A 22516-nucleotide genomic window follows, 5' to 3' on the forward strand; every position below is an offset into this window, starting at 1 on the left:
AGGTTGGGCTAGCGGGGCCGGGCCGGGCCGGCAGGGCTGGGCGCTGCCGCTGCCGTTCAAACGCGGCGCGCGGCCAATGGGCGCAGGGCCCCTGCCCCGGAAGCAGCCGCGGCGCTCCCGCCGCCCTGGGGCGGGCGCTGCCGGGGAACGGCGGGGCGGGAGCCGCGGCCGGTGCGGGAGGCGCGGAGGTGCGTGTGGGGCCGGGCTGCGCCACCCCCGGCCCGCCGGAACTGGGGCAGCGTGGCTGGGGAGCAGCAGCTGGGTCTTGAAGGGGAAAAGAGGGAGTAGGAGGGCAAAGGATGCGCATGCAGGGGGGGAGGTAACGCGCACCCACGCGGCTCGGTTGCCCTAATTGCGTTTCCTAAAGAAATGAAGGTAGTAATACTCTTGGTGTTTTTAAGCTGTTCTGGTGACAGATAATTCAGGCTGAGAAAGTTGGGGTTGATCAGCCTGGAGAAGACAAGCACGCGTGGAGAGCTCCTAGCACCTTCCAGCATCCCAAGTGGCACTGCAGGGAAGCCGGGGAGGGGCTTCGTCTGGAACTGTAGTGGTGGGAGGAGGAGCAATGGGTACAAACTGAAAGAGGGGAAGCTTTAGTTACATGTGAGGAAGAAATTCTCTACGGTGAGGATGGTTAGCCCCTGGAACAGGTTGCCCGGGGAGGATGTGGATGCCGCAACCCTGGCAGTGTTCAGGGCCAGGCTGGATGAGGCATTGACAGCCTGGTGTAATGGGAGATATCCCTGCCCATGGCAGCGAGGTTTGCGACTACGGGATCTTCAAGGTCCATTCCAACCCCTTAACATTCTAAGGTTCTGTCATGGCTTGTGTTCATGGGAAGCTTTGGAGGAAGAAAACTTCTGGTAGGGTTAAAACTTGCATTTGGCGTTAGGAGCAAAGCTGTGCAAGTTATATGGATGGCTAAAGTATTTATGGTAAAGTATGGTGGTTTGTTGTATGAATTAATAAATAAACACACAGCTATCGAGAGCTTCTCCATGTTTGAGTGATGCCTCTCTCAAACCTGACAGGCTCCAGGCAAAATGTTCGGTCTTGGATGCTGAAACCTTCATATCCCTTATACATCAAAATCTGTCAAAGGTCTGAGATTTCAAGCTGGTTTTCCACATGGGGTGTAGTTAAAGATCTGATTTCCCAAAAAGACATAAACGAATGTCAAATCTGTACTGCGTCTAAAAGGAATTCATTCTGAAATCAATTATGTATCTTGGCCTCTTGTGTTCTAGCACAGAAACCTGATTTTCATGAAAACTGGTTGAATGCATGACAGTATTTTCATTTACAATTTTGCAAACTTAGTTAACTCGGTTTTTAGTTAGACACACAGTCTGTAAAGAGAATTTGAAGGTCGTGATGTATTGTTTCTTGTCGTTATTTATTATTTATGCAAATGAGTCATCTGTGCTTTTTTAAATTTTTGTGTAGGAATGTAGATTTTTGTCCTGGAGAAGACATCACTTCCGTGTTACCTTGACTTAGTTCACTGAAAATGAAGCAAGATTCTACTAGAAACATTTCTTACACTGTGGATTGTGAGGATTATGTGCATGTGGTAAAATTCAATCCATTTGACAGCGGAGATTCATGTTCCCTCATTGCTTATGGTGGCAACAATTACGTGGTTGTTGGGACTTGCAGATTTCAGGTTAGTGTGTGTTATCATTGTTTTTGCTCTAGTCACTTTCTTGTTTCCTCCTCTCCCTGTGGTAAACGAGGGGGAATTTTACTTGTTTATGACACTAACAAGTCTAGGATACTTGTTCTTCAAGAAAAAAAAAAAAGTAAAATACCCACTGATACGTCTGTGCTAATTTTATGGGTTTTTCTTTTTAGGGATGAATTGTAGAAATACTTACCTAGGCTTTTTTCCTCCCAATTGTTTTTATTGGATCTCCCTCACAGACTGTTGGAAACAGTAAAATTTCTTACCATGAAGTTATTTAGACTTATATTGTGAAAAAATTTAAAATGCAAAATACTGAGTATTGTATATTTTTATACTGGATAAAATGTTTTTCATTAGATGGGATTTTTTGCCTAGATGTTTGACAATCAATTGGAGACAATTCCTTGGGATTTCTAAGCTTTTTTCCTTCATCTTGCTGGTTTATTATACAACATTATTTTTATAATTCATCTATTATGAATAATAGCGCAGCTGATACTTTTATTATTATTATTGTTATCCCCCATGGTCTTACTGTTGGAAATTTTCTGAAGAGCACCTAGTGCTAACCACAAAAATCTACTGACACTTGTGTTGCTCTCTACCTTGTTTCTGGTGTAGGCCTTGAAAAGGAAGTAATTAAAATTTTGACAACCACTGGCACAAGGTGTATTCTCTATAATTTTCATATCCTCCCTTCCACATGTGGAGTCAATGAGTATTTCAGAGTAGGAGAGGAAAATGTTATTCTTTGTTCCTGTTGAGAAGCATTGAAAAACTGTGGGTAATTTCATGCATCCTCAGCTAGGTTCTGCTTGGCCTCTACGTTATGTAGAGGGCATTCAAAGAGGTTCTTTACCTTAAAGCAGAATTGTGACGTAGAGAATATTGTGTAGGAATATCCTTTGAGGTGCTCCATTGGATGTTCTGAAAGCTTGGAAAAGCTTTTTAGAGGTCAACTTATTGATGGAGTCCATAATCCCAACTCTTGTTTTATTTTTCCTGTTATCTGGTGTTCTTACCGGTGGTAAGAATAAGCAAGCTCGTAATGATGATTAGATGACAAAGGGCACCTTTTTATCTCCTGCTGTTTGAAGAGTGATGCTCTGGAAGTGGCAGCATTTTTCCATGGTGTAAAAACAACTCAGAGAGAAGACAGCTTGAATTACATGCTTGTTTTTGTTTGCATTGCTTCTTCTCACTGCAGTGTGTGTTAAATTCCCATGCTGTTTTAAGTGGCTTTAGTTGTATCTCTGAAGATATTACTTGTACAGAGAATGAGCTCATCTTCATAGCTCAGTTCTGATTTTTCTGCTCTTCATTGGACTCTGACTTGAGACTGCAGTCATTTAATGTGTTTCTAAGTACTTAAATATTTCAAGTTATTGCTTTCTCTATGTTCCAAGTTTTCACTTTGAAGGTGTTTTGATCTGAAAAGATCCCAATATCTGCAATTTTGAAAGCCTTTTCATTTTATAGCAATATGATTTGTTAGAAGTCACCAAGACCTTGTTATGAACCATTAACTGCAATATTTCTATAGGAGGAGGATGCAGAAGTGGAAGGCATACAATATAAGACACTAAGAACATTTCACCATGGAATCAGAGTTGATGCCATAGCGTGGAGTCCTGAAACTAGGCTTGATGCTATACCTCCCCAGATAAGGTACTTAACAATAAACAGCTACAGTGAATCCTGTCTCTTACCTGTTTTCCCTAAGTCCTTAGTATTGGACTGTTGAAAGCTTATGAGTGAAATCTAACTCCTTAGAAATCACTGATGAAGTCTCTGAATTTTTCAGTTGAGCATTTTTATTCTTACAGTTTGGTTTTTTTTGTTCATTTTGCTTGTTTGTTGCCCTACTTCTTGTACCCCTTGACTCTATCCCAGTGAACAAGCAGTAAATAACATTTTTTTCATTATTTTTATGGACCTCAGACATAGTTTCATTCTTTGTACTTTGTTCTTTGTGAAGAAGCATTTCTTTTAAGAGCTTTAGTAAATGTGAGATCATTTGAATGGCCTCCTTTATAAAGCTATTTATACTTATTTGCATAATATGTGTGTTGTGTTTCAATGTAGGTTAGATACTATTTGTGAGAGCCATTGAGGTGTAAATCTAGAAAATCCAGAAAGATATTTAGCTATTAAATGTGAACTTCTGAATTAAAATATACTCAAGTTTGCTTGATTCTTCAAAATTACCATAGTTGCTTACTACTCCATTTTTGTACAGTCTTTTGGGTTAAAATATGTTGATTAGAAATTGGTTTATGAATTTTATATTTCAGTATTTTTAAACCCTCATAAAGCAGATAGGTTTTTTTGTGCCCTACCTAACATCTTCCAATTAAAGTTTCAGCAGCATTTACGGGAGATATTTCAGGTAATTGGTAATTGATCCAGATTTAGCTTTGTAAAATGTCTTGCATTTCTTTCTCTGAATAAGTATTCTTGGCACTTTATGCACACTATTTTACACATGAGCTCCAGTTATATATAATTCTGCTTGTTGCCAAAGCAGAAAAGATAGATGCTTTTGGGTTTTTTTCAAAATCTGATTTTTTTCTTTGCATCTCACTTTGCATTTTTAAAATGAAGGAAAACTGATAAAAAGTCAACTATTGCAATGTTGATTGACTGAAGGGCTTTTTTTTTTTTTTTGTCTCTTGAGTGTAGGTTTTGTACTGCAGCTTCTGATAGGAAGTTACGGCTCTTTACCTCTGACTTACAGGACAAGAATGAATTTAAGGTAAGGGCAGCTAATGTGATTTTTAAAAGATTATTTAGTTTTTAGTGAAGTCTAACCTTTAACTATTTTTCTGCTCCATTTGTAACAGATCCTAGATCCATAATCTCTAAGGATAATCATTGTATTGCAAATACCTTTCTATTTTTCAGGTGGGACTGACTAATTATCATCTGTATGATTTTCTGATTTCCTTAAAAACTCTTCCTTTGAAACAATGTCCCAGTCCAAGAACTACTGTTAATTAGATGTTTGTGCTATCCAGTTTGAAGGTTTTTTTGGCTAAGATCTCAATCTTACCTAACAATAAGCAAAGCTAATTAATAAAGAAAATTGGGGAAGAGTCTTCCTTGGCTTTTACTGCTTTAGAATATGATAATGCCTCTTTTGATGAGAGTGGCTTATTCTGTATAAAGAAGAAACAAATAGACTTTTATTTTTGGTGTGTTAATTTGTGTTAGTAAGACAATGAGATTTGAAATACAGAAATTAAGTGAATTGTGAATGTCGCTTATGTGGCCATACTGATAATAGAATGAAGGCAGGGTATAAGAAGTAAAGATGGATGCTACTAAATGTCTTGAAAGAAAATGCTTTTTGTGTTGCTTCATACATGCACATATTTTTATTTCCTTCTTTCAGCATTGGTCATCTTACATGATTTTGCCACTGAGCAGTGGGATAACTGACACAGTTATCTTGGTGGGCTTTCTGACAAAATAGTTCTAAAAGTTCTTTATGCTCTTTGCTTATGAGTTGATGTCTGCCATTCCATATTAAAGTTACCTATTTATGTAATATCTGCCAGTTTGTGAATTTCAGACCATGGGCTTTAATGTTAAGCTGTGAATTAAATATTTCAACTTTTAGAATGTAAAGTTTCTTTAGCATTAGCTAATGTATTGTTTGTAAGTTGAAGTAACAAAGCAGTGAGATAAATTTGGCACTACAGACTCTAGCAAGTTAAATACAACATCTAAATTCTAATTTTTAAATTTGTTGGGTTAATAAGGCCACGAGAAGTACTGTGGCCAGCAGGAGTAAGGAAGTGTTTGCCCTTCTATACTTGGCACCTTGAATCCTTTGTTCAGTTTTGTGCCAGTCAGGACAAGGAAGACACTGAGGTGCTGGAGCATGTCCAGAGAAGGCATTGGAGTTGGTGAGGGGTCTGGAGCAAAAGTCCTATGAGGAGCAGCTGAGAGAACTGGGGTTGTTCAGCCTGGAGAAAAGAAGGTTCGGGAGGGACCTTATTTCTCTCTGCAACCACCTGAAAGAAGGCTGTAGCCAGGTGGGGGTCAGTCTCCCAGCCAACAGTGACAGGACAAGAGGAAATGGCCTCAAGTTTTCCTAGAGGAGGTTCAGACTGGGTATTAGGAAAAAACTCTTCTCTAAAAGGGTGGTCTAGCATTGGAATAGGCTGCCCAGGGAAGCAGAGTGATCACTGTATTCAAAAACCATATAGATGTGGTGCTTAGGGACAGACTTGGCAGTGTTAAAGTAGTGTTTGGACTCAATGATCTCAGGAGTCTTTTCCAGCCTTAATGATTCTATGATTGCTTATTGCATATACAATACAAATGAGAAGTGCTGGCCTGAATTTAACAGTAAAGCTATTAGCTTTGTTTATGCCAGCTCCACCACTGAAATTAGCTGTATAAGAACTTTATTAAGGATGTACTCTGGCTGAGGAAAAAGTAAAAATACATATTGTTACTGAGTCAAGCTTGGTCTAATGTTAAAAATAATTTTAAAACAGCTAAAAATACATATTTTTACCAATTAGTGAGGAACTCATTAACAAAAAGAAAGAATGTGAACTAGTGTGTATATGTGAGTAAAAGTTGTATTTGAGACTGTTTTCTGGGGTTTTTTGTTAAAAAGTGTGGAAAACTCTTTCTGGCAATCATCTTAATTTCTTATATCTGGACAATCATTGTACTCTAGATTTCTTGTTAATAAAAGTAACACCTAACTCTGATTTAAAGCACATGCAAAATCCCAGATGATTACAAATTCTGGGTGAGCTATGCTGATCTGGCTTTCAATAAAGTTTGATACAGTGGCTTCTTATTAAAAGTTCACTGATACCTCAGAAAACCTATTTCATAAACCTGAGGTTGAACTCACGATGAACACATGGAAAATTTTGATCCATTATACAGTGCATACTTGACACATGGGATCTTCAGGAGAGGTCCAGAACATGGAAACAAAGCTGAAGGAAGTATGTGACTACATTCAGAATGTAATCTCCGAACATTTTGTCTTTTATAGTAAACAATTAGTACGTGTTGCTTCTGGAGGGACAGATGGAGTAATCTTACTCTGTTTTCCCTGTGGAAAAGCTGTCTTGATGTAATTATCAACAAGGAACTTGAAGCACATTTGAGTTTTCCATTACTTTGTCGACACAACTAATCCAAAATTTATGGGTTGGATCAAGCCCAGAACAAAAAAAAAACCCAAAAGGTAAAATACGACTGATGGATCTTCATGAAACCTTTTTCTTCTTTTGAGGTTTTCATTTGGAAATGAATTATGGCTTCCTTGTCCTGCTTCAAATTTTGCTTAATAAAAAGCATATTTCTTCAGAACTAGAAGTAAAATGAGGCAGGATATTTGAATTCAGAATGCTGAAAATTGTCAAAAGTCTTGGCATTCTGTCTAAATAGTTTAGCATCATCTTAGGGCCTATTAGTTCTAGTATAATCCATTAGGTTTTAATAAAATAATGATTTACTGGAAAAAATAAGTTGGCTGCTGAAAATGTTTCTGTATTGAATTGATGAAGTATTCTTAAAACTTTTAAAGGGGGGGATTTAGTTCTTGTGTGTGAGAGATTTTTTTTTTTTTATCAGTTCTGCATTTGTTCCTCAGAATAGCTACACTTAAAGGTGGTGTGTTTTTCTTTCAGAAAACTGTGGAACTTGTTTTCATTTGACCTTGTTTTCCTCTGCAATCTCTTGGTCTCATGCTGTTATTGAGAGGATATTTTTGTCTCATTTTTATGATACCTTGCTGGGCAAAACAAAAGCAGCTGTGCCTTGAGACTTAATCAGTGGAACTGAATGAAGAGGGTGGAACAGTAACAGATACATCTACACATGGAAATTTGCCTGACTTAAAATTTTGTGAGATTTCTTTCAAAAACACCATAGATGTATTTAATGAGAGATACTGAGATCAGTGTTACTTACCAGTAATCAGAGTTCTTTAATGTGAGTAGGTCAGGCATTCATTGCCTGGTCATTCTCCTTATCCTTTCTGAGATTTACTATCTTCTACCTTCAAAATTCTGTGGTTGAAAAAATGATTAAAAGTTCTGGTGTGATTCACTGATCTCTGTCAAGCAAAAGCATCAAAATGACCTCTGTGGTAACTACAAGGAGTAGTGGAGGGGGGAGGTCTTTTCATCTGCAGTATGAATCTACACATGGATTAGGTACTTTAAAGAAATCCAGTTACCGATAAAAACTTTTTTCACCTTCTACTAATTGAAACACATCTTTCCATTAGCAGGTCTGTTAAGTACATTGGTGGAACAGTCAGCTCTAAGGTAAAAGTGTTTCTCTTTTCTGGTTGGCAGATATTTGATGGCCACTCAGATTACATTAATGATCTGGTCTTTGCTCCCAACGAAGGTCAAGAAATTGCAAGTGTAAGTGATGATCACACCTGCAGGTATGCATTTTCTTCAAAACACTATTCCAAAACTATGACTTTTTCTATCTGTGAATGTTTTATATGTCCACTTAAATAAGCATTTATATTTTTATTTTAGTGTGTCTTCATGGCCTTCTAACAAGACTAGTCCACTAACAAGATGAGAAATGAGCTATTCTTGTTAACTTAAGTTGTGGACTGTCTTTTTGTTGTGATTTGTGTGTCATCTTTTTTCAAAGCAATATTTTGAACCAGCTAGATTCAAAATGAAGGAGACTGTTGTCTTGGATTTGCATACACTATTTTCCCCCTTCTGGGATAGGAATAAAATGAGAATAGGAGAGAGCAGATATGCATAGCTCAGCAGTGAATTACACAGACCCTTTTTATGTATTCTGTCATCAGGGTCAAGTTTAAAACCGGCATACATATGTGAACTTGTCCATTTACCAAAATGTATTAGCCTTACCAGGGGGTGGGGTGACATAGCCTGAAGACAGCACCATCCTAATACAGTGGTACTGGCAGCTCAAAATACCATGATTACAGCTGCTTCAAATCCAGGTGCTTGGATATTTATAAGCGGAAGTAGAAGGGAAGCACGGTTTAATGCTTTGAAGCATGCTGAGGCAAGGTTTTTGATGCAGGAGTTTGTCCTTGTCAAAAGGTCACCCATCTTCTACTTGTAGTGTGCATGAATCTTCTGAGCTGCTCTTCTTACCCCTCCAGTACAGTTGGAGACATCAGGAGGGCAGCTATGCAGGCTTTTCAGGTCATCACAGTAGAGCAGCAAGAGAGTTGGAAAAGCATCATCCTTGACTTTCTTTACTCTGCTGAGTAGGCAGTTTTTCCATAGATGTCTGGTCAATATTTCCAACAAAGTAGGAATGAATAGTAGAAATGTATGACTTACCTGTATCTTCTTCTGAGTTTTTTCCTATCCGTGATTTTGTTGTTAAATCTAAACTCGTATTTGGCTTATTCAGCAAAAAACTGTTTGACTCTGTGGCCTTTTCCTGGGATACAGAAAACTGTTTTAAAACCAATTGTCTAATTGATACTAATTTAACAGGAAATAAAATTTATGTAATTAATATACACTAAGATTTCAGCTTAGTAACTGTGAAGGACATTTTATGCCATAAACCATAAAGTCTTTGGTTAAAAGCCATGGGAAATAAGTAGGATTTTTTTTGGCTACTTGAGTTCTTATTTTTTCCATTCATGCATGTGGGGCATGAAGACTTTTTCTATTGAATTTAAAGGTTACACTTTCAAAACGAATGGAAAATACATTCCTTGGGACTTACCAAAATCATTCTTTACTTACTCTGTAATTTGCTTCAGTAGTAATGTAAGAAGAGGAATAATTCTTCTGTCTGTACTGAATTTCTATCCTGAAATTGTTCTTAGGATACAAAATCTGCTAATGCCTGTGGAATAAAGCTCTAGAACAAGTCTTGAGTTCCACTTCTAAGTCTTAATAAAGTTTTAAAACAGCTTTTCAGTATTTACTGAATATATACAAGCATGGTTCAGTCTTCCCTGGTTTTCACTCAAGACAAAGTGTAGGTTTAAGTTCATCAGAGACCTCTAAGGAAGTGAGACTGAGTTTTCATCCACTAAATAGTCTTGCCATGAGCTGCTGCAACTGTGGCATCTCAGAGTGGAGTTCAGTCGTTTTGGTTGAAGGACAGACTGTAAGTTGGATACTGGTTATATCTAATGTTCTTACCTACAAATTGCTGCTGTGTTATTCAGGAAACGTTGTTACTTCTTGCACCTTGATCTCACAACTATAAACTTTTTTGCAGCTGTGAAGTAGAACTGGACTAAAAATGCTCTCGAATAAAAATAATTCCAGTGGTCATCTGTGTTGTGATAGCTTTAAAGAATATTTCATTGAATTCCTTGAAATAGTGAGTCATTATACACTTCTTTGCATTAAGTGTAGGAATGCGTGCATCCCACTTTCTTAATGAGATCTGTGTGTGTACGACTCCCTGTGCACCACTCTTCAAACAAAAAATTATTACTGGCTTTTTCATTGTGATTTGGAAATACAGTCTAGGAGTCTGCACAGATTCAGATATACAAATCATTTTGTTCTGATACTTAATAAAAATTTCCCCCAAAAATTGTGGGAAATGTTTGGAAAATAGCATGAGTTCAACTGACCCCCTCTGCTGTTGGTGGTTATAGACACTATCTAATATGTTTCTGGAATTACTTAATGCAAAATACCATCCTGTCAAAACCCACTAATCTCATATCCATGCTAAAAATGAACCTCTTGACTGTCAAAAGGTTAATTCAGTCTGATTAATAATCACCTTATACTCCCTCCTCAGGTGGAACTGAAAGGTTACTGACAGTGTCAGATCCTTTGAGTCCTTTCAGAGTTCTGTTCATTTCCTTAGGCCATGGCTCACATCACTTCATAGAGGACTATGTGAATTTATCAGTCACTGAAGTTCATCTTCCTCTGTTGCATGTAAAATAAATGCCAGTCCATGAGAAGGTTAGTTTTGCTCCCTAAACAGGGATTAGGGGGAAAGGTTTGATGTCACTGAAAGCTAAATTAACTAGAGTCTTAGAATATATTCTAGTGTTTCATCTGGTTTTAGGGGGGTTTATCTGTAGCGTATTTTTTTACATGGTAGTCTCATGCTCTATTTTGTGTAGATTTTTCTCCAGACAATATGAAGGAATGCTAATGGTAAATCCTGTTTATTTTTTTTTGTTCTTGTTTTCTTTAATTTTTTGCCAGCACACGTTGCACTTGAATCTTACCTTGTTTATTCAATAAATATTTCAGTCTTCAGTTGGTCATTATCACTTATTTCTGCTTCCAAAACCGTATTCTATTTGCATCTTCCAACTCCTAGTGCAGTCAGGTATGGATTCCTGTCAGAATTTTTATAAAAGTTGTCTTATTTCATGTTGTTCTTTCTTCATCTGTTTGTATGATTGGATTTTCCGGTGTCCCTTCATATAAAAAATGTCATACCAAAATATTTCTGAAGTATGCTAGTTACATTTTATCAAGCTAGTTCTGCATAATAATTTATGAAAATAAAGAAGTCTTGAATTTTTTTCAGTCCAGTCTTTGAATTTGCACACTTTTTGTATGCATTCCCTCTATGTTCCCTAAATGTAGTCTTACACAATTCTGTTACATTGTACAGCCACTATGCAAGTACTAACCAAGTGGTGTTGGACAGTGCAAGATCAAATGTTTGGAACATTATTTCAGTCTGGTCTTAAACTTTTAGTTAGGAAGTCTTCAAAATATGAGGATGATGTAGTAATTTACTTTGTGACACATTATGGCTTATGTTAAGAGTCACACAGCCCTAGAATGTAGTCTAGCCTATAAATTGTTTCTAAATAGAAATCATTGCATTAGATTTGTTTAGAAGTTTTCTACTTTAGAAAACCATCAACAGAATTGGTAGTTGAGTTTCTCAGTAGCAGTCATATCACAGAAGCATTTCGTTTTATATCTACATTGGGAACAACAAACTGATAGCTTTTAACATCCATTTAAAGGAAATGAAAGGACAGAACTGAAGCTTCACATTTTTTTCAAAAATACTGCATGGTTTCTGGTTTTGCATTAGATAACTAAAGGTATTTCAGTAGTAGTAGTAGAAATGTGTATTTCTTGGACTTAGTTCTGTGTGTGTGGCCTGAAATGTGTATGAGTGAAGGGGAGATACTGCACTGCATCTCTACCAACACTGCAGGGTAGAACTGCAGCCCACAGTTAGCAGTGAGAAATAGATCAATGCTGGCATATCCAAGTAGATATTACAAGAAGCTAGAGATAACATGTTTTTTAATGCCAAGATCCAAAATACTCTATTGCTAATTCTTTAGGTACAGTGACATTTCCTTTGATTACCAAAAGAAAATGGTGAACATGGGTCAGCTTTCTGAAAGAATATTTGTACATTTCCTCTGTGAAAAGACTTCATAAAAACTTAAATTCTTTGTCAGTAAAATAAAATAAATTACTAGAAATTATCTTGAATATTACACCTTTCTCTTCTTCTGACCAGACAGAGGAATTTCCACAGTTCCACTTCAGCCTTTCATGTCCTGCCTAGTACCCTCCAGATCTGTGATAGCCAAATCCATATGGAGTTGGCAGAAGATCTTAGAGAAAGCCAGTTGGTTGTATTCTCTGCAGTATTTCCTAATCTCTGCACTTTCATGTTCCTTTTCTGCAATCTTTTCCTCACTCCTCATGCTCTGTGAGGAACACCTTTGTTGTGTGATCTCAGGAACAGGAATCTTGCCCTGTTGTCCTCTAGGCTTTTCAAAAGTGATAGGATTTTCCATGGAATACATCTGATGGAGATGTAAATAAATGTATTAAATTTAGATATTAAAAAAAAACCACAACAAAACCATGTTGGACAGGAGTAATCTTTGAGAAATGGATCAAGTATAGTTGATCGTGCTTTGTGGTTGGGAATCAGATGTCAAGTTTTCTTCTAGCCCCCACCCACTCGCTAAAACTGTTAGAAATATTTTATTTGAAGAATTTGCATTTTTACTTCTATCTTCTGGGGATTTGAGAAATGCCTGAAGATTGCAATCTGGTTTAGTTCTTTTACTATTGCAAGTGATGATTTTTGTCCAGTTAGCAGTTGGTTCTGCTAGTTAGAATTATTCATAATTCAGAAAATTAGAAAATAAAATAAGGATCATCTCCATTGCTACAAGTTTTCAGAGTTCTAATGAGGTACTTTTCCAGCTGTAAAAAAAGTCAACTGTATGATGAAATTGCTGCACATATGCATCCATATTCATGCCTACGAAATATAATATAGTTGATGCAATGGAATTTTAATATCTTCAAGCTATAAGATAACAGCAGTTTTCATTTGTTTGTTAGTTACAGGATTTGAGTAACAAGAGAAAGGTACTAGTATCTCAAGAATTTTCTTTAGCAGCATTTGCAACTACCTGTCTTGGAGTTAGTTTAAATTTTCTTAGTACTGAAGTAAATAATTTCTCAGTTTTAGTTACTTAAAAAATAATTATTTTACTGAGAAGATTCCATGTTATTTTTAAGACTATACATTAATCAAACCTGGGTACTTACTTTAGCTGTGTTTATTCAAACTTTTCTCCAATAAAATTTTTGTGGAATTTTTTTTTAATATCAGAAAAAAATACTCCAAGCTCAGTGACAAGTGACATCTATACCAAGATGGTTGGAAGAGAAGGAGAAGTAAGAGAGTAACACATTGCAGGATTACAAAAGATAAGGATAATTGGAGAAAAATAGACAGTATTTTACTTCGGTATAAAATCATGGGAGTATTAGTAAAGTTTCAAGAGCTTTGCATGGAAAATCCTGTCTTTTTGGATTGATTTACGTGATAGGAATGTGGACAAAATGGGGGGACAGCATCTGTAGCTGATTTAGTTATGATTCCTGAGTAATTTAGGAACTGAAAATCAGTTTGGCTAAATTTTTGGGGTTTGCACATTTTTTACTTGGGTTTTTCACAAAGAAATATTGAAAACACACATGTAATTCTATAGACATGATGCACTCAGGCAAGGATCTATCTTGATATGTATTGCCTGGATTGTGTTTTGAGGGTTTTGGGGATTTTTTTCCCCAAAACTAAATTATATCATGTAAGAGCCTGACAGAGAGATGGAGACTTCAGACAGCTCTTAAAATGCTGTTTATTGCATAGACGAAGTTACAGCAGTTGAGAGTTGTGAGTGAGTCTATAGCTGCTGGCTGTAGGCAAGCCGTGTGTCCTGAAGCCCAATTCTATTCATGTTACAAAGCATTATATCTCTTTCTCTGCTGTGCATCTTATTACATGACAACCAATCAACATCATACACAATACCTTTTACATTTACATATAACCTATCAAAACTGCTAAAATTACCATATTATGTTAGTGACTAGCCAATCATCTGAGTTAGCAGTTACATGTTAAACTTTATGACTTGTTGTGCAGTGGAAATGTCTTCTAGCTTTGGTAAAAACATCTTTCTGTCTGCCTATGCTTTTTTGCTTGGTAGAAAACATGCCTTATTTGAGGAAGACTTATCCTTTTGTTTCAAGGCCACTTAGTCTTTGGACTTTAGTTATAAAACTCCTTCCAACTCGACTAAACCTTTGTTCTTTCAGCTATTTCAGCAACAACTGGGCCTAAAAGCATCTTTTATATGTCAAAACTTGCTTTCATTTCTGTAGAATCTTCTGTATATCTGTAAAACTTTTCTGTTAAACTTTCATCCTTCCCAACAATATCATCTTTGGTATCAATAAAGAAAATATAAAAGAGGCTTTTATCCCTTCTCCTCCCCATACTGTTTCTTACTAACAGTCCTGCCGTTCTCACAAAGTAAAAGTACAAACTTGTTAACTTTATAAATAACAAAGTTATGGAGGTAAAAAGCATAAATTTCTGTCTCAACACCTAATAACATCACTCACTTCAGGAAAGGAAACATAATGGCATATTCCTTTTGCCAAAATGATTCACCATCTTCAGTTGTATCATAATTTTCTCCCTGCACAGTAAATACACATGGGAAGTGTTGATTTGACTTGGACAAATCTACAAGGCAAAATTTTTGGCAGTAGAAGAAAGTATTGTATGTTTCTAAATTACCTAATCAAGTAGATATTTCATTTTTTAAACACTTGTCAGGTTTTTGTTTTGACTTTTTTTAGTAAGGACACTGATTCTTCAAGATTAGAGACCCTGTGTTTTCTACAGGGAGAACAAATATTTGATCTGTTGTGGTTTGGCATAAGAAAACAACATTGTTCATTAAATATATTTACTTTATTCCCATATATTTTGTCTAGACTTATGATGTATTAGTTAAGAGTTTTTTTAAATCTCTTAAATATAAGGGTCTAAGCACCCTGGTGAGATATAAACTGAGAAAGTCTGGAGGAAGTCAGCAAAAATCCTCTAGAATAAACAATAATAGTACGTAGCCACTCATCTAGCTCAAAAGACTGGGCACCAAAACACTACTTTAAAAACTGGCTGTTTCTCAAGTTTTGCATTTCAGAGAGGAAGGATATATGTATATGTTTCAGTATCCAAATGTGTATAAATAATATGTAGCTTTGTGGTTCAGACTGATGTTCACAACTGTGATGTTTTTGTTCTACAACTAAGCTATCAGTTTTGTAGGAAAAGAGGGAGATGAGCAGTGGCTGTGAGGTAAAATAGGCTCAGTTTTGGTTTTGTTGCATTTTAGGAATAAAGTAGCTCCATGGCTCATTACCACTCATATTGAACACATCCAAAGAAAACTCACCCATCACCTAACCTAGTTTTGGTGTTTCAGCATACACTTTCCTGTCAATCCATATTGACCAAATACTGTTGAAAATTTTAAATTTTTATAGCTGCCAGATATGTACTGTAGGTGTTTCTAAAGGAAAAGGTTAAACTGGCACATGTGATTTATCTATTGAAAGCTCTCCAAGACCCTTTGTTGGCTAGTGTTACCTCTGCCACACATCCTTCTGTTTGATTTAGCTTCCTTTCTGGTTTCTTATATTTCCATTACTCAATCTTGTCTTACCAGGAAATACGGGAAACTCTTATATTAGGCAGCCAAAATACTTCAATAAAGGGTCTTGCCCTTTGCATGGTAACTTGGATGATTTGTTTGGTACCTCACTTTAGGTTCCTTGTATCAACTGGACCAACAGTGACTTTCCTGCTTTCTACTGCCTCGTTGCTATTTATGGTACAGTACAAAGCTGTAGTCTTGAGTTATGAAAACATGGGAACATCTCACTGAAATTTCATGTCTAGAGAACTAAATTATCAAATTATTTGAATAATTAAATAGAGGCTCTGATCTGCAGCACTGGCTACTTTCACTGACCTTCAAATGATACAGCATGAATACCATTTCATTTGGTCACTTCCTCTGTGAACGTAGCAAGGCACTGAAAGTTAATGTATTTGCAGTCAATGGCAATAGTTTAGTACTTTACTTTTTTCTTTCTTTCTTTCTTTCTTTTCTCCCCAGGGTCTGGGATTTGGAAGGAAATGAGAAGGCCCATTTTGTTTTACGTTCTCCTGGAATGAGTGTTTGCTGGCATCCTGAGGAGGCTTTTAAGGTTGTGGTTTTCAGCTTTTTGCCCTTATTACCTCTAAAATAATGGGTGGGGAGACACACCTAAAGTATGAATCTTTGATGGTGTAGTCACATTGAAGTTTGGGGACCTAGTTTACACTATAACTGGATATTAGTTGGATCTGCTAATGTGGAGTGACTGTAAATGAATTCTCATTGCCATTCTTGTCATTTTACCCTCAGTCCCTTACTCCTCCCATCAGAAATATTCCTTCTTGATTATGTACATCAGTTGTTGATAACTAATCTGCTGATTGCATATTAACTGACAGTTACCAGAGAAGAGCTCAAGTTTTTCTCAGTCGTGGTAACACGGTTCACCAATAATACAGACCCTTTATAGAACTTGCCAAGCTTTGAAAAGGATCTACTTGAGGTTAACAAGGGACTTTTTTGTTGTTCTTGCTTGAAGTGTATGAAATATGTTCTGAAAAATCAAATCAATAGACAATTTTAAACTTATCTCGTTATTTGTACTGGGGAGGATTAATCAGCTGGTATGTACCCAAATATCCAGCTTCATTAATGGTCTAGTCCCTGCAGTCTTGGATTTATTATTCCTATTGTGCCTATCAATAATTGCCTTAAGCAGCTACAAATGGTTGTTCAGGTTACCACAAAAACACATACTTAAAACAGAGAAAAGCAGTCAAGTAAGATATCAAAATATTTACACAGCAATAGGGAAGAAGGATCTCTAATCTCTTCATGATTTCCACCAACATCAATATCCGTCCTTACTAAGAAAGGAAACTGTAAACTAGGAAAACTGTTGATTCAGGTGGCATCAGAATTTAATGGGTTAGCTGCTGTTTGCTACTGGGCAACTTTGTTAGCTCAACAAAATTAATAGGTTTTCCCCAAAATACTACAGTATTACGCCAGTCTTACATATTATTAGCATGTCTTTTCTTTGACCATTATCAAAGACAGGCACAGGATATTTTGTTGTTTGTTTTTTATTTTAAAAATAAAGCCCATTCCAAAAGCTCATAAAACTTGATAGACTTAGTTCTTGCTGAAAAGCTTATCGCAGGTCAAAATGCTTACTTCACCATGACCTTTAGTTTGCAGGAAAGCATGATTTTGGTGACAGTTCTGTTTTTCCAAACAAACTGGTATCAGTGGAGTATTTTTTATGCTTCTTTGACTTTCTTAATTACTGTTCATCACTATCTGAAAACCATTTCTCCTCATGAAGAATGAAGAAAAATCTAATTTCATCATCTGGGCATTGGAATGGGCTGCCCAAAGAAGTTGTGAAGGCTCACTCCTTGAAGTGTTCCAGACCAGGTTGCATGGAGCCCTGAGCAATCAGGCCTAGTGGAGGGTGTCCCTGCCCATGGCAGAGGATTGGAACTAGAGGATTTTTAAGTTCCCTTCCAACCCAATCCTTCTATGATTCTATAATTTAATCAGGAAGCTCTTTCTACAATACTTAAAAAACAACTGCTTGAGTGTATTACTTTAATGGAAAAAGTAGATAAAATCTGTTGCAAACTGTTACAGGATGAAGTAAGAGATATTATATAAAATCAGTAAGAGTAATTCTACAGATTCTACAGCCACACTAATTAAGACTTTCTTAGAATGATAGGTTGGAATGATTTAGGTTGGAAAAGACCTCTAAGATCCTCGAATCCAACCTTTAAATGAACACCAGCATATCGACCAAACCGTAGCACTAAGTGCCATATACAGTCATTTCTTGAACACTTCCAGGGATGGTGACTCCACCACTTCCCTGGGCAGCCCAAGTGCTTCCCTGGCAGTTCAAGTGCTTGACAACCCTTTCTTTTTTACAGCACTGTGTCAGTCCTTTGTACTCAGAACAGAAGCTGTTGAATGTTAAAACAATAAAATTTTGCTGTATAAAAGCACATTGCTTTGGTGGTTGTGATGTTTCTAATCACCAAAATTTTACATATAGCTATTTATAGATATATAAAAATAAAATAATGTAATCATTATGTATAACAGTGTAACAGCAGTATAGATTAACGTAGTTTTTATTTATTGGCTAAAGAGTGTCCAGGAGAAGGTTTTCTGGTATGAAGTGAAAAACTGTACATCATTTAGTATTCATTTAGTGACACCTAGGGGGTCACATGCCCAGGGGGGTTGTGCCCACCTGACGCCACGGGGGTCACATGGAAAACATTCAACTATTGAACAGCAGTTTCAGTATGTGCAATCAGATTTTAAGAGTATGTTAATCTATACATATAAAACATTTACATAAATATATACCTAAGACTTCAGGGAAACCTTGCTTGCATTTCAAAATTTAATTTCCATTACATGCTAAGTTTACCACATTCTATGAATTTCTGTTAACAGCTGATGGTGGCAGAGAAGAATGGGACAATACGATTCTATGACCTGATTACACAGCAAGCCATTCTCTCCCTGGAGTGTGAACAAATACCACTGATGTCAGCAGACTGGTGTTTAAAAAATACTCTTAAAATTGGAGCAGTTGCTGGAAACGATTGGCTGATCTGGGATATCACTCGCTCCAGGTACTTTTATATCCATGGGATAGGTTTCTTTATTCTCTTCCTAATCAGTACATGAGGAAATGCAGGTGCTTGGCTAATAGAGCATGGCAGCCACAGAACCACAATAGGGTCAGGCTGGAAGAGACCACAGTGTGTCTTCTGGTCCAACCTCCCTGCTCAAGAAGGGTCATCCTAGAGCACAAGGCACAGGATTGTGAATATCTCCAATGAGGGAGACTCCACACCCTCTCTGGGCAACCTGTTCTAGTGCCTGGTCACTTGCAGAATAAAGAATTTCTTCCTCACGTTCAGGAACTTCCAGTGCATCAGTTTGTGCCCATCACCTCTCATCCCATTGCTTGCAGCACGGAGCAGAGCCTGGCTCCATCCCCTTGACACCCTCCCTCCAGGTACTGATGGACATTGAGGAGGTCCCCTCTCAGTCATCTCTTCTTGAGGCTGAACAGGCCCAGCTCCTCCAGCCTTTCCTTGTAAGAGATGCTCCAGCCCCATACTCATCTTTGTAGGCCCCATGCATAAGTTAAATAAATGAACAATTATCAGCAATTACGATATTGATACAGATCATCCAATGGTATTCTTTGTTTCATCTTTAGCAATATTTTCTGTTAAAGTTATAACATTGTCTGCCTTTTTGTCCATTTGAGATAGCATCTCACTACTGTTTACCTCTCACTGTATGTGTTTGTTAAAATTTGATTCTATGTCATAGACAACTACTTCATTTTTCCCACTCCAAATTGAGATTCAAGCTGCAGGAATGCTCTGGTTTTCCCTCAGCTGCTTAACAGAGAGTAGACAATGTGTTCTCTTCACTGTACTTTTGTATTTATAGTATGAGCTGTAGTTTTTTGCAGAACAGTTTTTACTCTGAATGTCTGTTTTAGTTATCCACAGGATAAGAGACCTGTCCATGTTGATCGAGCCAGATTATTCAGGTATAAATGTTGTCTCTATTTTGTGGGGTTTATCTATTTAAATCTATGTCTGTGCAAACAGTTGTGAGTCTAGTAACCTGACTGTGTCTCACTTAAGTCATTTTTAGCAGGACTGGGCCTACAAACTATGTGAAATTTGTGAATGACCCACATTTAGTATATGTGTGGCATTCATGTGATACTTTTCTTTGTTTTACAACACTGTGCATATGGTGGGTGGGGAATCATTTGCAAGCTAATTCACTAAATCTATTTCTCTGCTGTTAGTAGAATATGTGACATCTTCAAACAGTTAGTCCCAAGGGAGAGAACTCCCCTATGTGTGCCCTTCTGCTGGTATGACAGGGGTATTTGGAAAGTCCATTCATTTTATTCATAGGTGGTCCCGAGTGAATGAAAATCTGTTTGCAACCACTGGATATCCAGGAAAGACAACTACTCAATTGTTGGTTCATCATTTAGGACATCCCCAGGTAAATTTTTTGACTGGAGTTACATCTGTTCTCCTCAGATCAGACTCATAATTAAAAACTAGCCCAAACCATCCAGAAACTGCTGCTTGGTGTACCTATTTTGTTTTATTTTGGTTTGTGGCATTCATGCTAAGGAAAAAAAATTGCTGCACACTTAAACTGCTATTTTAAAAGCTGCTTGATCTCTACGTTTTAGTTTGCTTTGCCATATTACTTCCAAGGGGAAAAAAACACCTTTAACTTGATATTTAATAAATCTGGCAATATTTCTAGTTCTAAGGAGGCTAAAAACACCTAATGGTGTATTTTTCTGGTTTTAACTAATTATATTTTAAATCATTAATGAAAATGCAAAGCATAGGAAATATTTTGGTTTTGCTGGAGTCAGTATGTATTTGTAATGCTTATAGTAAAAATATTACCTCCAAACATACTAGTTATGAGTACATTGAAATAACTAGAAGTAATTTCAGTTTTAAAAGTTTCTAAGTTTGAGATCGTGCCTTTATAATACTAGTGTTTATACCTTATACATGTTATAATGTAAAGAGTTGAAACTATTTGTTATTAGGGATTATTTTGCTGCATGTTACTTAAATGTAGTCAGTAGCTACTGCAACTATGTAGCTGAGTATCACATTTTTCAGTAGAATTTCTGTTGTATTTTAACTATATTTATTGAGGAGCATTTAATCTGTGGTGTTTATTTGTCTATGCAACTTGGTGTCCGCAGTATAGAAGTCATTTATAAGGGAAGTTGTATTGATATTTTTCTTTCTCTCTTGTTTTTTTTAAAGCCCATTCTTACTGGAACTGCAGCTGTAGGATCAGGTTTGACATGGCACAGAACTCTTCCATTATGTGCAGTCGGAGGAGACCATAAAATTTTCTTTTGGGTTACTGAAATGTAAAATAAGCATTTGCCTTCAATATGAAACTCGATGGCATAATGCCTTTTTTCTAGTAAAACGAAGAATCTTACTCTTTGTAATGGTTTTCACTTGGACAACAGAAGAAAGAAGCAAGCAAGATATGAATCGTTTGTGTTTTATTTTTAGCTTGAAAGTACAAGAGCTTTTGTAAAATTGATTATCATACATCCAGTTCTTAGTTGTTTCTATTAAAATAAAATGTACTTTTTAAACATCGTATTTGCTATGAAATTAATTTTAGTGGGTTTTTAAAGAGATTTTGTGTCCCAGCATCTCAGTCTGACAGTCTCACTCAGTTAACACAGCTCAAATATCTGAAATTGTGCAGAGTACCTACAGAAAGAACCACCTCTCTATATTAATGTTCCCAACCATGACTATCTTATAAGAAAAAATATAATGCAATAGTGTACTGTCATAAAATGTTGTTCCTGGACGTTTTTGAATAAACTAGTTATCACTACTAGTGAAGAAGCTAATGGTAAAATAAATCAGAATGATAATTTGTAGCAGTTTTATTTCTCTAAAGATGCCAGAGAGATTTACTTCAAGCCTGTCAAACAGCGTATCTGCTTGCAGCCTTTTACTTCCAGTCTTTACAGGAAAATCAAAGGCATTCTGCTTTCTAGAAACTTATTTTTTCTGTCCTTCCCATACAAGACCTGAGGTAAAAGAAGACAGAGATAACTCCTATCTTAAGTATCTTTTTTGCATGCTTTTGCAAGTGAAGGGATGTCAGGATGTTTCAGCTAGTGTAACAGCTCCTTACAGCATCATAGCCATCCTTAACAGCTGTAGTTAGATTTTAAAATATTCTTTTGTTTGTTCCTATTTATGTGGGACACATAAAACCAGTTCAGAAGCAGGACATCAGTAAGTGAGATTACAGTCACCTTTTGAAGACCATATTATATTTCTCATAATGCTTTATCCTTGAGAACTTTTGCTTTCCAGATGCCACCAAAATTTACCTAACATGAATATAAAGTTCCTTTTATGTTCCAGTGGACTGGTGTGTGCCTAAACTGTAAAATAAGCAGATGTTTCAAGACAACAGCGCTCTGCTTATCTTGTATCCATTGTGTGACCAGAGATAGCAGCCTTAAGGGGAGGTTTAATTCACTTGTAGCTAAAAATCTGTGAGGAAGGATTGGCCTGAGGCACTGTTATCCTTTTGCTGTGTAGTGAAACTGAAACCGATATGGGTTCTTCAGTCCTCAAACTTCACACAGCTCATGCCTATGCAGAATATATCCACTATAATCAGGCCCATACCGACAAGGGCAATTTGCACCTGGTATGTGCAAGTGCACTCTTGAGTGAGACTTTTTTGGTTTAGAATTGCTTAAGACCCAAGAGAGCAAAGGACAGAAATTCTATTGTTTTGTAGTT

General features: G+C 36.8%; 1 protein-coding gene across 1 annotated transcript; it reads left to right on the top strand.

The window, feature by feature from the left end:
* Positions 1 to 118: 118 nt before the first annotated feature.
* Positions 119 to 21343, top strand: NUP37 (nucleoporin 37). Its single transcript, XM_014877023.2, has 10 exons — positions 119 to 188; positions 1447 to 1666; positions 3231 to 3355; positions 4370 to 4442; positions 8026 to 8120; positions 16152 to 16242; positions 18600 to 18781; positions 19669 to 19719; positions 20099 to 20192; positions 20990 to 21343. Exons 2-10 carry the CDS (start codon positions 1511 to 1513, stop codon positions 21101 to 21103), a joined length of 981 nt encoding a protein of 326 aa, XP_014732509.1. The 5' UTR covers positions 119 to 188; positions 1447 to 1510; the 3' UTR covers positions 21104 to 21343.
* The last annotated feature ends 1173 nt before the right edge of the window (positions 21344 to 22516 follow it).

This window comes from Sturnus vulgaris, chromosome 5 (genome assembly GCF_052056855.1).
Source record: "Sturnus vulgaris isolate bStuVul1 chromosome 5, bStuVul1.hap1, whole genome shotgun sequence".
NCBI lineage: Eukaryota > Metazoa > Chordata > Aves > Passeriformes > Sturnidae > Sturnus > Sturnus vulgaris.

Coding starts and splice junctions, on each gene's coding strand:
- NUP37 (XM_014877023.2), top strand. CDS start 1,511: ATGAAGCAAGATTCTACTAGAAACATTTCTTACACTGTGGATTGTGAG. Junction 3,356..4,369: donor GCTATACCTCCCCAGATAAG/GTACTTAACAAT, acceptor TCTTGAGTGTAG/GTTTTGTACTGCAGCTTCTG. Junction 18,782..19,668: donor TGGGATATCACTCGCTCCAG/GTACTTTTATAT, acceptor TGTCTGTTTTAG/TTATCCACAGGATAAGAGAC.